The 13,823-nt window shown below is 40.4% G+C and overlaps 1 protein-coding gene across 1 annotated transcript in view; it reads right to left on the minus strand.

The window, feature by feature from the left end:
* The window catches only part of LOC311112981 (phospholipid-transporting ATPase ABCA1-like), a 207,230-nt gene extending 194,116 nt beyond the window's left edge, over nucleotides 1-13,114 (minus strand). Inside the window, exons 1-2 of the mRNA XM_084156107.1 lie at nucleotides 13,031-13,114; nucleotides 1,652-1,780 (exon numbers count right to left, since the gene is read on the minus strand). Coding sequence (XP_084012233.1) covers nucleotides 1,652-1,717 — 66 coding nt within the window. The 5' untranslated portion in view covers nucleotides 1,718-1,780; nucleotides 13,031-13,114. The remainder of the gene's footprint in view (nucleotides 1-1,651; nucleotides 1,781-13,030) is intronic.
* Nucleotides 13,115-13,823: the final 709 nt, after the last annotated feature.

The following is a 13,823-nucleotide window of genomic DNA, read 5'->3' on the forward strand; positions in this document are numbered from 1 at the left end:
TTATATGGCCCATATGCCATTAGCTGCAGGGTTTTGTAGGTTACTTTTTAAATGTAATCCTTTACAGTTACTAGTTACCTGTCCAAAATTCTAATCAGTAACGTAATCTGATTACTTTCAGTTACTTTTGGATAACTAGCCATTAGAAGAAGACCAAAGGGATCCATCAAATGCATCATCATAGTGGTCTCTGACTTGTGGTCAGACTTGCTCAGGTGGAACAAACTTGAACCTGTGTCTTTTTTCAATTCTGAATTGAATGTCATTGAGAAAACAGAAAGGTGTCATCATTAATTTTTTCGCAAACATCCTTTCTGAATTTCAAAGTAATCCAAGAAGTAATCATCTAGTTTTTCCAAAGTATCTGTAATCTGATTACAATATGTTAGCTATTAAGGTATTTACGTTATGTAATCAGTTACTCCCCAACCTTCATTAGCTACTACATTCGGCATGTGTGAAAGAGAGGTGTGTGTGTAATGAGAGCGAGGTGAGGAGCTAATGACTAGGGTCGGGGGAATTGGCCTGGGCAAAGTGATAATGGGAGTTGAACCTTTAACCTGAATCCGAGATGAAGTCCTGAAGAGTGGCGCAGTGGTCTAAGGCACTGCATCGCAGTGCTAACTGTGCCACTAGAGATCCTGGTTCGAATCCAGGCTCTGTCGCCGCCGGCCGCGACCGGGAGACTCATGGGCGGCGCACAATTGGCTCAGCGTCGTCCAGGGTAGGGGAGGGAATGGCCGGCAGGGATGTAGCTCAGTTGATAGAGCATGGTGTTTGCAACGCCAGGGTTGTGGGTTCGATTCCCACGGGGGGCCAGTATAAAAAAAAGATGTATTCACTAACTGTAAGTCGCTCTGGATAAGAGCGTCTGCTAAATGACTAAAATGTAAATTCAGGAACTATACTGGAATGTAGCTGCCCTGTATGTTGACTCATATGTTGTATGTCCTTCTGTATTGGATGAGAAGATGACAATGGATCATCAATGTTACATAGTTCTCAACATTCCAGTAAAAGTCAAAGCTGTCTAGCGATATTGGAAGGCTGCTGGTATCAAACTCGGAATGTTACACTCCGACCTAAGAGTCAGCAACCATCAACAGAGACCCGTATGACGAGTTGATGTTTTTTGCTTATTTTGCTAGTTTTATAAATATCCACTCTGACCAGGAAATCAGCGAAGCACATGACGAGCCCATTTTGCCACGACCGAGACAATTGAAATTGTGTCATATACACATACCCCTAAGGGATCACGTTATGTATGTGGTTGTTTTGGTGGGTAAAGGTACAGTCTAGCTTTTGAACAAACCTTATACCACTCACTCCCAATGCCCCATCTTTTCCCATCAGGCTGACTTTGTAACAGCTAAAATACAGGCGGCAAGTGACATAACATTTGGAATGTGACACTTCCAACTTGTGTGTGTCTGGGTAAAAATTGTTCTCCAGCTAGGGAATTAAGGCAGCAGCTCACATTAATATGAACCAGTTTTAGGACAATTCCCTCTACTCTTCCCCTATCACAATACCTTAGATGTCCTTGCCCATTGTAGCACGAGCACACGGCCGTATATCCTTCTATACCCAGTATGTGGCCGATCTTAGCAGATATATAGTGATTTTTATACTGAGGGTGTGCAGTTACCTTTTGTCTCTTCCGAAGAGTGAAGTTCTTCCACAGGAGCAGACCGAGTTGTGTCAGGAGACCCATTATGCCTTATCCAGGCAATATCCTGCCAACGTGTTGTTATGGCAACCCCTCACTTAATAGACCCTAAATGGAATAAAAGCAAAGTTTTGGTTTTAATACAGAGAACAAGCGCATCATAGGGGAGCGCCACTAATCACCCACTTCTTTTGTAATCTTCAAGGTAGAAATGCTACCAAAAATAATGTACAGAAACTTGTTACAAATGGAGCCATCCATGATTCACCAAACCATATTTTGAAAATGGAAGCAAAGTGCTTAAGCAAATGTTTTCGTTTCAGTCATCTCCACTAACTATAGTTAATTGTAAGGATTTTTTTTTCTATTAATAGTGTAAAAAATAGTGTAAAATTAACAGCTGTACAGAAAGACTCATATGAATGCCAAATTACAGAGGATGAACTTCTTGATGCAATTAAAGCCTTTAAGTCTGGGAAAACTCCAGGGCTGGATGGCATACCAGTTGTGGTACAGTGCTTTCGGAATGTATTCAGACCCCTTGACTTTTTCCACATTTTGATAGGTTACAGCATTATTCTAAAATTGATAAAATAGTTTTTTCCCCCTGATCAATCTACACACAATACCCCATAAAGACAAAACAAAAACCGGTTTTAGATATTTTTTGCTAATTTATTAAAAATAACAAACTGAAATATCATATTTACATAAGTATTCCGACCCTTTACTCAGTACTTTGTTGAAGCACCTTTGGCAGTGATTACATCCTCGAGTCTTCTTGGGTATGATGCCACAAGCTTAGCACACCTGTATTTGGGGAGTTTCTCCCATTCTTCTCTGCAAATCCTCTCAAGTTCTGTCAGGTTGGATGGGGAGCGTCGCTGCACAGCTATTTTCAGGTCTCTCCAGAGATGTTAGATCAGGTTCAAGTCCGGGCTCTGGCTGGGCCACTCAAGGACATTCAGAGACTTGTCCCGAAGCCACTCCTGCGTTGTCTTGGCTGTGTGCTTAGGGTCCTGTTGGAAGGTGAACCTTCGCCCCAGTCTGAGGTCCTGAGCGCTCTGGAGCAGGTTTTCATCAAGGATCTCTCTGCCTTGATCCTGACTAGTCTCCCAGTCCCTGCCGCTGAAAAACATCCCCACAGCATGATGCTGCCACCACCATGCTTCACCGTAGGAATGGTGCCAGGTTTCCTCCAGACGTGATGCTTGGCATTCTGGCCAAAGAGTTCAATCGTGGTTTCATCAGACCAGAGACTCTTGTTTCTCATAGTCTAAGAGTCTTTAGGTGCCTTTTGGCAAACTCCAAGCGGGCTGTCGTGCCTTTTACTGAGGAGTGGCTTCCGTTTGGCCACTGTACCATAAAGGCTTGATTGGTGGAGTGCTGCAGAGATGGTTGTCCTTCTGGAAGGTTCTCCCATCTCCACAGAGGAACTCTAGAGCTTTGTCAGTGTGACCATCGGGTTCTTGGTCACCTCCCTGACCATAGCCCTTTTCCTCCGGTTGCTCAGTTTGGCCGGGCGGCCAGCTCTAGGAAGAATCTTGATGGTTCCAAACTTCTTTCATTTAAGAATGATGGAGGCCACTGTGTTCTTGGGGACCTTCAATGCTGCAGAAACCTTTTGGTACCCTTCCCCAGATTTGTGCCTCGACACAATCCTGTCTCGGAGCACTACGGACAATTCCTTCGACCTCATGGCTTGGTTTTTGCTCTGAAATGCACTGTCAACTGTGGGACCTTATATAGACAGGTGTGTCTATATAAGGTCCCACAAAAACCTGTTTTTGCTTCATCATTATGGGGTATTGTGTGTAGATTGCTGAGGATAATTTAAAAAAAATCCATTTTAGAATAAGGCTGTAATGTAACAAAATGTGGAAAAAGTCAACGGGTCTGAATACTTTCTGAAGGCACTGTATATAAAACCTTTTTCGATGTACTCAGAGATCTGTTATTAGCATGTTTTAACCACTCCTATAAAAATTGTAGACTATCATATACTCATCAAGAAGGTCTGATTTCACTATTACTGAAACAGGACACAGTGATGCATTATCATAGATGGACATACTCTAAACATGTATTACTAGGTTTTGACAGGGACACTGCACATTATTCAACGTTTTGTGTGCCGTATTGCATTGTTACTCTTCACTGTATTCAAGATTCAGCTAACACTGGTTCTAGACTTGAATATTTAAACTATCTATGTCTGCATATCTAAGCAACATAGATCACCGTTGAATTCAATCCCAGATTTGTGCAAACCTCTGGGAAAAATTTACTGACTTCTTGGAATAGAATCAATCACAACACTCCAGCTACTTATTAAATGATACAAATTAATTGCTTATAGGGTATATTATTTGTACATGCATCCACAGGGAAGTCATTACGAAGAATGAAATTTGCATTATATTCCAAATAATTCAGTCTAAAGATAAGTGGCAGCTATTTATTTCATACGTAGTATTCACAGTATATTCATTATTCACCAAGTATGTTTTATTCATTGTTGAAAGGGGCAATCTGGGATTGGTAAAGAGCTGAGGGATTGGGCTTGTTACCACTCTCAAATTCATAGACAGAGCTATGGATGCAAAGACACACCATACTGTACATGATATCAAAATGATAGTTTTATCCATGTTTTGAAGCTATGGAGTGTTTGTTTAGAATAGCATTGCTATAAACAGTCGAAGACAACTTGCTTATATTTTGGGTTCTGATTGGGTAAGACAGTTGAACTAAGCTCATGAGGCATATATCCCTCATTAATCAACAGCTATACGCTATAATATCATTGATTTAAAATGCCAAAAATGAACGTAGCAATCCCAGATGGTTGCCTATATCCAAAATGTGCCGTTACAATATCTGAATTCTAGGCACAAACCAGTTGTATGGTAATTGATAGCTAACAAATCAACGTAGATACATTTTTTATTTTTTTATTTTTGTAAGCATTACTAAAAGGATTTACGAAACATTTTAGTGGCCTTGGCACACTGATTAAACAGATATTGATATACGATGGCCTTTTACCCTCTCACCATGACCTTTATTAAAAACTCAATAATTGCACAACAGAAAGGCCCTTATTAGATTATGGGTCCATCATTGAAATACTGTCACCTTTTCCTGCATTCTATTACGGTTACATTAGACGTCACCACTGCTTTTCTAAACCAAATAATACATTTAACCTGCTGATTTACCATCTTAATAACGTACCTAATCAACACTCACTTTGTTTTGGTAGTACTACCACTACAGTACACTAGCAGTTCACATTAAGGAAAGTGCACTAATGCCCTGGACCAGAGCTAACACTACACCAGACATCAGACACTGTATTTGTAAATCATAGGCCTTGTAGATGGACGTTAAGCTAGGATATCTACAGTATGTGTATAGTCTGCTGTTTAAAGCTACTTTGAGATACTGCATAAAGACTTGTAGGACTTTAGGAGCAAAAGGTTAGGATAGACGATTTGCGTTTTAGCCTGAGGCAAAGCCCTGGACAAATATGCTGCTTTTAACATTCAATTTCCTCTCCCTTCCATTTTCACACTGTGTGTTTACATTATTTACCGCTAGGCCTACTTCATAAATGTTTGATTTACTGTCATGGGGAAGGTGAGGTTACTGTCCATCCAGGTTGCCAAATCCATTAGCATTAAACTGCTGTAAACTCTAAGCAACAGACAAAAGATAGACAAAACTAAACCTGTAAACTCCTGAGACTCCAACTTATTCAGTCTTGTTGAGTCTATGGATTGATCTGGAAAGGTACTATTAACTCTTTCCTACTTGTTTTTTCTGCTCGTACTGTCCATGCAGAAAGGAGGAAACGCATACATACAGCTTATACCATACTATATACAGACGTACACTACCAGTCAAAAGTTTTAGAACACCTACTCAATCAAGGGTTTTTCTTTATTTGTTACTATTTTCTACATTGTAGAATAATAGTGAAGACATCAAAACTATGAAAAAATACATATGGAATCATGTAGTAACCAAAAAAGTGTTAAACAAATCAAAATATATTTGAGATTTGAGATTCTTCAAAGTAGCCACCCTTTGCCTTGATGACAGCTTTGCACACTCTTGGCATTCTCTCAACCAGCTTCATGAGGTAGTCACCTGGAATGCATTTCAATTAACAGGTGTGCCTTCTTAAAAGTTCATTTGTGGAATTTCTTTCCTTCTTAATGCGTTTGAGCCAATCAGCTGTGTTGTGACAAGGTAGGGGTGGTATACAGAAGATGGTCCTATTTGGTAAAAGACCAAGTCCATATTATGGCAAGAACAGCTCAAATAAGCAAAGAGAAATGACAGTTCATCATTACTTTAAGACATGAAGGTCAGTCAATTCGGACCACTTCAAGAACTTTGTACGTTTCTTCAATTGCAGTCGCAAAAACCATCAAGCACTATGATGAAACTGGCTCTCATGAGGACCGCCACAGGAATGGAAGACTCAGAGTTACCTCTGCTGCAAAGGAGTTCATTAGAGTTACCAGCCTCAGAAATTGCAGCCCAAATAAATGCTTCACAGAGTTCAAGTAACAGACACATCTCAACATCAATTGTTCAGAGGAGACTTTGTGAATCAGGCATTCATGGTTGAATTGCTGCAAAGAAACCACTACTAAAGGACACCAATAACAAGAAGAGACTTGCTTGGACCAAGAAACACGAGCAATGGACATTAGACTGGTGGAAATCTATCCTTTGGTCTGGAGTCCAAATTTGAGATTTCTGGTTCCAACCGCCGTGTCTTTGTGAGACGCGATGTGGGTGAACGGATGATCTCTGCATGTGAATTTCCCACGATATAGCATGGAGGAGGAGGTGTTATGGTGTGGGGGTGCTTTGCTGGTGACACTGTCTGTGATTTATTTAGAATTCAAGGCACTCTTAAACAGTATGGTTACCACAGCATTCTGCAGCGATACGCCATCCCATCTGATTTGGGCTTAGTGGGACTATCATTTGTTTTTCAACAGGACAATGACCCAACACACCTCCAGGCTGTGTACGGGCTATTTTTCCAAGAAGGAGAGTGATGGAGTGCTGCATCAGACTGTTGGAAAAGCATTCCAGGTGAAGCTGGTTGAGAGAATGCCAAGAGTGTGCAAAGCTGTCATCAAGGCAAAGGGTGGCTATTTGAAGAATCTCAAATATAAAATATATTTGGATTTGTTGAACACTTTTTTGGTTACTACATGATTCCATATGTGTTATTTCCACTTAACCCTAAATGCTCCTGTAAGTCACTCTGGATAAGAGCGTCTGCTAAATGACTTAAATGTAAAATGTAAATGTAAATGTAATTTCATTGTTTTGATGTCTTCACTATTATTCTACAGTGTAGAAAATAGTAAAAATAAAGAAAAACCCTTGAATGAGTAGGTGTTATAAAACTTTTGACTGGTAGTGTAGGAGAGATGGTTGCATTATAGGAATAGGTGGGGCATCAACAGCTACCTGGAAGTGGCTCACTGAGGTGAATAAATATTTTGAAATATTGCCATAAATCTATTTTTTTCGTACCCCAAGAAAAATGTCAAAACACACAAAACAAAAACCCAGAGTCAGACAAACACCAGGCCCTTGTGAGCGCATAGCCGCACACTGCAGTCTCCCGGGTTTTCCATAAAAACATTTTCTCCCAGTGACAGAGTGAACACTTCTGAATAATTGAAATATGTTGCTGTGCCACAAGACATCTCAATGGTGTCATTAGTTCCAAAGAGCCAAGAACGGAGCGAGGCAGAGGAAAGAGAAAAATAAATGGAGGGAAAAAAGAAAAGGGGGTTGGGGGGGAATAAAGAAAATAACAGGCATGTAGTGTGAGATAAAAGTGCTGATGCATGCCTGGCATTTGGTTACTTACTACATCAGAGTGCATTATTTCAACCCCCGCAATGATGGAACGTGTAAACAGATATTTTGTCATCCGATCGGAGGGCAGAGAATGTTCCTTCCACCCCTTCCAAAGAGTAAATGTTCTCTCTCCCACCCATCCCTCTCGCCCTCCATCTATCCCCGTTTCTCTATATCCCTCTCTCTATCACACGCTCTTTTTACACGTGGGAATCATAAAAGTCTCTGAGGCAGGTTCAAGGGGATGGCTTATGGCAAAGTTAATTTGAATTAGTACCTAATGGGAAAGGTGAATTGCTGGGTCACGCAAATATACTGTATCATTACCAGCTTTTACCAAGAAATTACTCTCTGGTAGACACGTCAGTATCCAACACTTTCCTCTCTGAATATTGTTGTATTTCAGTTGACGGTGATGCGGTCTTCATTCATTAGGTTATATTAATAAAGGAAACTATAGTTCACATTCAAAGATTAATTTACCTTGGTAAAAGGTATTTTCAGGCCAGCTTTATTCACCTACATGTCTCTTGACAGTGGCAAATAGAAGTACTGCTTTATAAGTGATCATTATTGTGATAGTAGCAGGACATCCTACTGAATCCGATCCGCCAGGAAGATGCAGGCCTTGTACACATTGTCTACTCTCAAGGTAATAACCATGTAGATTTACAAGGGTATAGATCATTGGAGGCTGCTGAGGGGAGGACGGCTCATGATAATGTCTGGAACGGAGCAAATGGAATGACATCAAACACCTTGAAACCATGTATTTGATACCATTCCACTCATTCTGCTCCATTATTTGATACCATTACCATAACATTTTAGTCATTTAGCAGACGCTCTTATCCAGAGCGACTTACAGTTAGTGAGTGCATACATTATTTTATTTTATTTTTTATGTTTTTTCATACTGGCCCCCCTTGGGAATCGAACCCACAACCCTGGCGTTGCAAACACCATGCTCTACCAACTGAGCTACATCCCTGCCGGCCATTCCCTCCCATAGCCTGGACGACGCTGGGCCAATTGTGCGCTGCCCCATGGGTCTCCCGGTCGCGGCCGGCTACGACAGAGCCTGGATTCGAACCAGGATCTCTAGTGGCACAGCTAGCACTGCGATGCAGTGCCTTAGACCACTGCGCCACTCGGGAGACTTTAACCTGTCTCCCCCACTTCTTCTACACTGATATATAGGATTTAACAAGTGATATCAATATGGGATTATACTGTAGCTTTCACCTAGATTCACCTGGTCAGTCTATGTCATGGAAAGAGGTGTATATCTGTATATCAGATAAAAACAAGAAAACAAAGAACATCAGGAAGTCAGTATTTGGCAGGTGCTTCTAATTCATCATCTAACCAAATGTAAACAAATGAGCCCCGAGAAAGCAACTTGAACATCAAGGCCTGCCAATGACGGAAGTATTTGTTTAGCCTAGTATGTTTGCATAATGAAAAAAGTCAGATGACCATAACCACACAAACAAAAACACATACAGTAACAAAAATAAGTGTTACCTGGGTTACTGTAAACAACCATCACATTTAAGATATATTTTCTGTGCCAACCCAGGAGGTGAACTCTGCACAATAACACATTACATTCCAGAAGCACCGTCAATACCACTAACCCAAAAAAGTTTGGGCCTGGGGCGATAGTACCTCAGGTCTCAGGAAAAACACTAGCAATGCTAACTTAGCCACCGACTGCATAGTAAAAACCTAAAAAGCTATAAACCTAAAAGTGGACCTAAACCTGCATTGTCACAGACAGTTTGGTAACTAAAGCTTTACAAAGCCAGAGCAGATTATACCACCAACAGTGCATTGTAGGAGGACCAAGGGCCTTCTGCTCCCTCCTTGATGCTACTTCCCTCCAGAATAACTCTTAAACACCCAAAACTAATTCCCAAGAACATCTGTGCTTTAAAACATGGCCATGGAATGGTCCCTTCAAGGTATTGTCGTCCCTCTTTCAGCCAAGCTATTCCTGAACAGCTGGCAAGGTTTATTCAGGAGCAGGTTGAAACATTTACAGACATTTTGTCACGACTTCGGCCGAGGCTGCCTCCTCTCCTTGTTCGGGCAGGCTTCGGCGTTCGTCGTCACCGGCTTACTAACCACTGCCGCCCCAATCATCATCACAATTGTCTTGTCTTGTCAATCACACACACCTGGTTCCTATCCCCTAATTAGTCTGTGTATAAGTGTTCCCTCTGCCCCCTTGTCCTTGTGGGTGATTGTGATTTGTGAGAGTAGTGTAGCTCAGTGGAGCTACTCGTAACATATTGTTGCCAGGGTAGATTTTCCCCTGTGCCTATGTATTGTTGGATATCCGTTACAGTGTATTTGCCAGGGATGATAGTTTGCCCTGTGCCGGTTTCGTTGATCGCTATTTGAGCGCATTTGTGTGTCTACGAAGGAATAAACTCTGTATTCGGTGATTACCCTCCTGCGCCTGACTCCTTTCCATCACACTCATCACACATTTGCAACATGAATAACCAAGCATCACTCTGTTCTTCTGTTTTTCAGTGAGAACACAGGTTGATCAGTGTGATGTGTGTGTGCATGTGTAAGTTGTTTTCCTGTTCATGTATCCCTTATTTTATCAGGTGAGTTGCAGTGGGTAAAGTACTTAAGTAAAAATACTTTAAAGTACTACCTATGTCGTTTTGTGAGGTATCTGTACTTTACTATTTATATTTTTGACAACTTTTACTTTTACTTCAGTACATTCCTAAAGAAAATAATGTACTTTTTACTCCATACATTTTCCATGACACCCAGAAGTACTCATTACATCTTGAATGCTTAGCAGGACAGGAATATGGTCCAATTTATGCACTTATCAAGAGAACATCCCTGGTCATTCCTACTGCCTCTGATCTGGCGGACTCACTAAACACAAATGCTTTGTTTGTAAATTATGCCTGAGTGTTGGAGTTCCCCTGGCTCTCCGTAAATACATTTAAAAAACAAGAAAATGGTGCCGTCAGCTTTGCTTAATATTATTTATAAGGAATTTGAAATGATTTATACTTTTACTTTTGATACTAAAGTTTATTTTAGCAATTACATTTACTTTTGATACTTAAGTATATTTAAAACCAAATACTTTTAGACTTTTACTCAAGTAGTATTTTACTGGGTGACTTTCACTTTTACTTGAGTCATTTTCTATTAAGGTATCTTTACTTTTACTCAAGTATGACAATTGGGTACTTTTTCCACCACTGGTGAGTTGACTGAGAACATTCTAATTAACAGCAACTGAAATGCTGTTCGAAATCTACATTCACAATATTAAAGGCTGTAGCTACTGTATAACAAAGACTGCATATTGTGTGTGTCACACCCTGATCTGTTTCACCTGTCTTGTGCTTGTCTCCACCCCCACCAGGTGTCTCCCATTTGTTCCCTTTATCCCCTGTGTATTTATACCAGTGTTTTCTGTTAGTCTGTTGCCAGTTCGTCTTGTCTCGTCAAGCCTACCAGCGTGTTGTTCCGTACTCCTGTTTCCTGTTTTTTTCCCTAGTCCCTGTTTTCTAGTCCTCCCGGTTCCAACCTTTTCTGTCTGCCCTGACACTGAGCCCGCCTGCCATACCATTCAGCCTGCCCTGACCTCGAGCCTGACTGCCGCCCTGTACCTTTCGGACTGGTTTACCTGGTTCACCAACTTCTACCTGTCCTCAACCTGCCTCTTGCCTGACCCTTGTATTTTAATAAATCTCAGAGACTTGAACCATCTGCCTCCTGTGTCTGCATCTGGGTCTCATCCTATGTCGTTATAGTGTGGCCCTCACAAAGTACCATGTGTGTACTTTGTATAAATACATTTAGTTCAGGATCCTGTCATTCACAGCCTTCAGAAACTCAGTGTACACTAGGTAATGTATTTGTCTCTGCTTTACTTGAATATTTCATTACGCTCTACACAAACAACATCATTGGGTAAAAAAAGCCCTGCCATCACCAGAAACCTATGTTATAAAAAATGCAGAAGGTAATTTCCTATTTATAAAATGCACGCTCAAGATGGGGCCTCGAATGGTAGCCTTGAAAGGTTTGCCTCTGCATCAGAGCAGTTATGCTGCACAGCCTGTTTGATTTCTCTATGTAGAAACAATTACGTGCAATTTGGCTCAATGGAATGTTATTTGATCGCAGCTGAGGAGGCTTGACCCTGTAAATTGTAGCGTTTTACAGTAAGTATACTGAAGTATGTAGTGTTGCATTTTCACATTTTGAGCTAAAGAGGATTTTATAGGAGAACATTTATGTCAAGACTCACTAATATTAAAAGTATAGTTCACCCAAATTACAAAAATACATTGGTTTCCTTCCATTTGGAGACAGTGGCCAGGTAAACAAAACGAAATATGGATTGATGTCTAACCTTGTACATACACTGATTTCAGGGTAAGGAAATCAATATGCCATTTTCCTTTAGACACTATCTGGCCTACCTTGGCCTTCCTTCTCTGACCAAGTGGGGACATATTTAGTGTGTCACTTTTTGGTTTTGAATGAGTTAACGTTAACACAACTGCCTTATACAACCAGTATGACCTTGAAGTCATAAAATTGAAGTCATAAATAATGTCATAATGATGTCATTGCAACCAGTTTTATACTTCCTCCATTGATGCTGTACAATTGATGTAACTCAACATGTTTTCTGAATTCTGAAACATTGAACCAACTGCATTAAAGCCATTGTGTTGAGTGTGTATTAAAGAGACAATCTGGAATTGGCATATCCATGTTTGGACTTTGAATTTAATGATATATAGGCCATTGATTCTTGAAGAATATAACTTGTACCCCATCACAACCTAAATATACATATTGTAAACAAACTCTGTACAGCTTCAAAACATGGTTAAAACTAACATTTGAATGTCATGGATGGTCAGTTCTTGTATCCATATCCATCCAGATCTATGAATTTGAGAGTGGTTACATTTCTCCAGCCCAAGCCCTCAACTTTTATCAAAAAAAGTGGTGGAGTGACCACTTTGTTGTTCCAGATTGCCCCTTTTAAGTTCTGAAAACTTGACAACAAAACTGTACAGAAAGCAACTCTGTATGAAATAAGGCTATTTAGATGTTCAAAGCGGCATGCTATTAGCATCCATCAACTACAGTAAAGTCATATTAATCTGGTGCCAATTACGCAGTCGTTTGCTGCTAATTAGCCACATTAGCAGAAACGTATTGCATGTTTACCGAAATTAGACAAGACATTAAGCTAATACATGTCAATCAAGCTGACTTTTGCTTCTAAATGTTAGTGTTCTTCACTTATTACCACTATTGCTGAAGGTAAGCATTAGGGAGACAACCGGCTTGTCCAAAAGCAAATAGATCAAAGCAAAGCATGTGGTATCGCCAAAAGTAGGTGCTTATATATTGTCCTGACCTTTACCCCAACAGAATACTCACTCTTGAACTCTTCCTGTCTCGTCACGTGCACGGGTCAACACATGACATGAGACTGTCATTATATTACATCCTTATCAAGGGATCCTATTGCCTTTATCTCCACACCAGCAATACAACAGGGTTTTGGTAAATCATTTCATTCAGCGTTATGACACTACTATGTAAAAGGCTGAAGTCCAATCTGATCGCTATGGTCTTTTTTTCCCCTATTTACCTCACCACCTGTTAAAGTCACACTCCATAATTTGTGCATGCCACTCAAAAAGTGTAAACAATAGATCGCATGACAAGGAAATTACTGAAACAATTAGTATGAAATGACCGATAACTAATTTAAAGTCACACGAAACTGCTGGTATTGAAGCCACTAATGATGATCATTGCATTATGTAGTTGACCAGCCATGGAAAACATGATAATACAATGACTCAGCTAAAATACCAGGCTCTTCGTGTACTGTACTGACCCAGCCAAAGCCCCAGGAGGAAACTAGCTAGCATCTACCTAGCAACAATAAGAACAATCCAGGGCATCGCATGAGACCTTGCTATGCAACATGTAGTTAAAAACACACAAAAACACAATTGGTAACTGGTACCAAATGATGCTTAGAGGTACTTGCTTTTATGAATCCCAAAGACAAGCATGTTATAGGATATTACTGTGTAACTACATACGTATCATGTACTTTCTATGTAAATATGCCACCTGTTCATTAATGTATCGTAAAGTGTTACCAAAAATCAATTTATGAGCAACTTACCTCCTAGTTCTTTAGAATATGATTATTCTC

Source organism: Coregonus lavaretus, assembly GCF_964263955.1.
Source record: "Coregonus lavaretus genome assembly, chromosome: 39".
Taxonomy (NCBI): Eukaryota; Metazoa; Chordata; class Actinopteri; order Salmoniformes; family Salmonidae; genus Coregonus; species Coregonus lavaretus.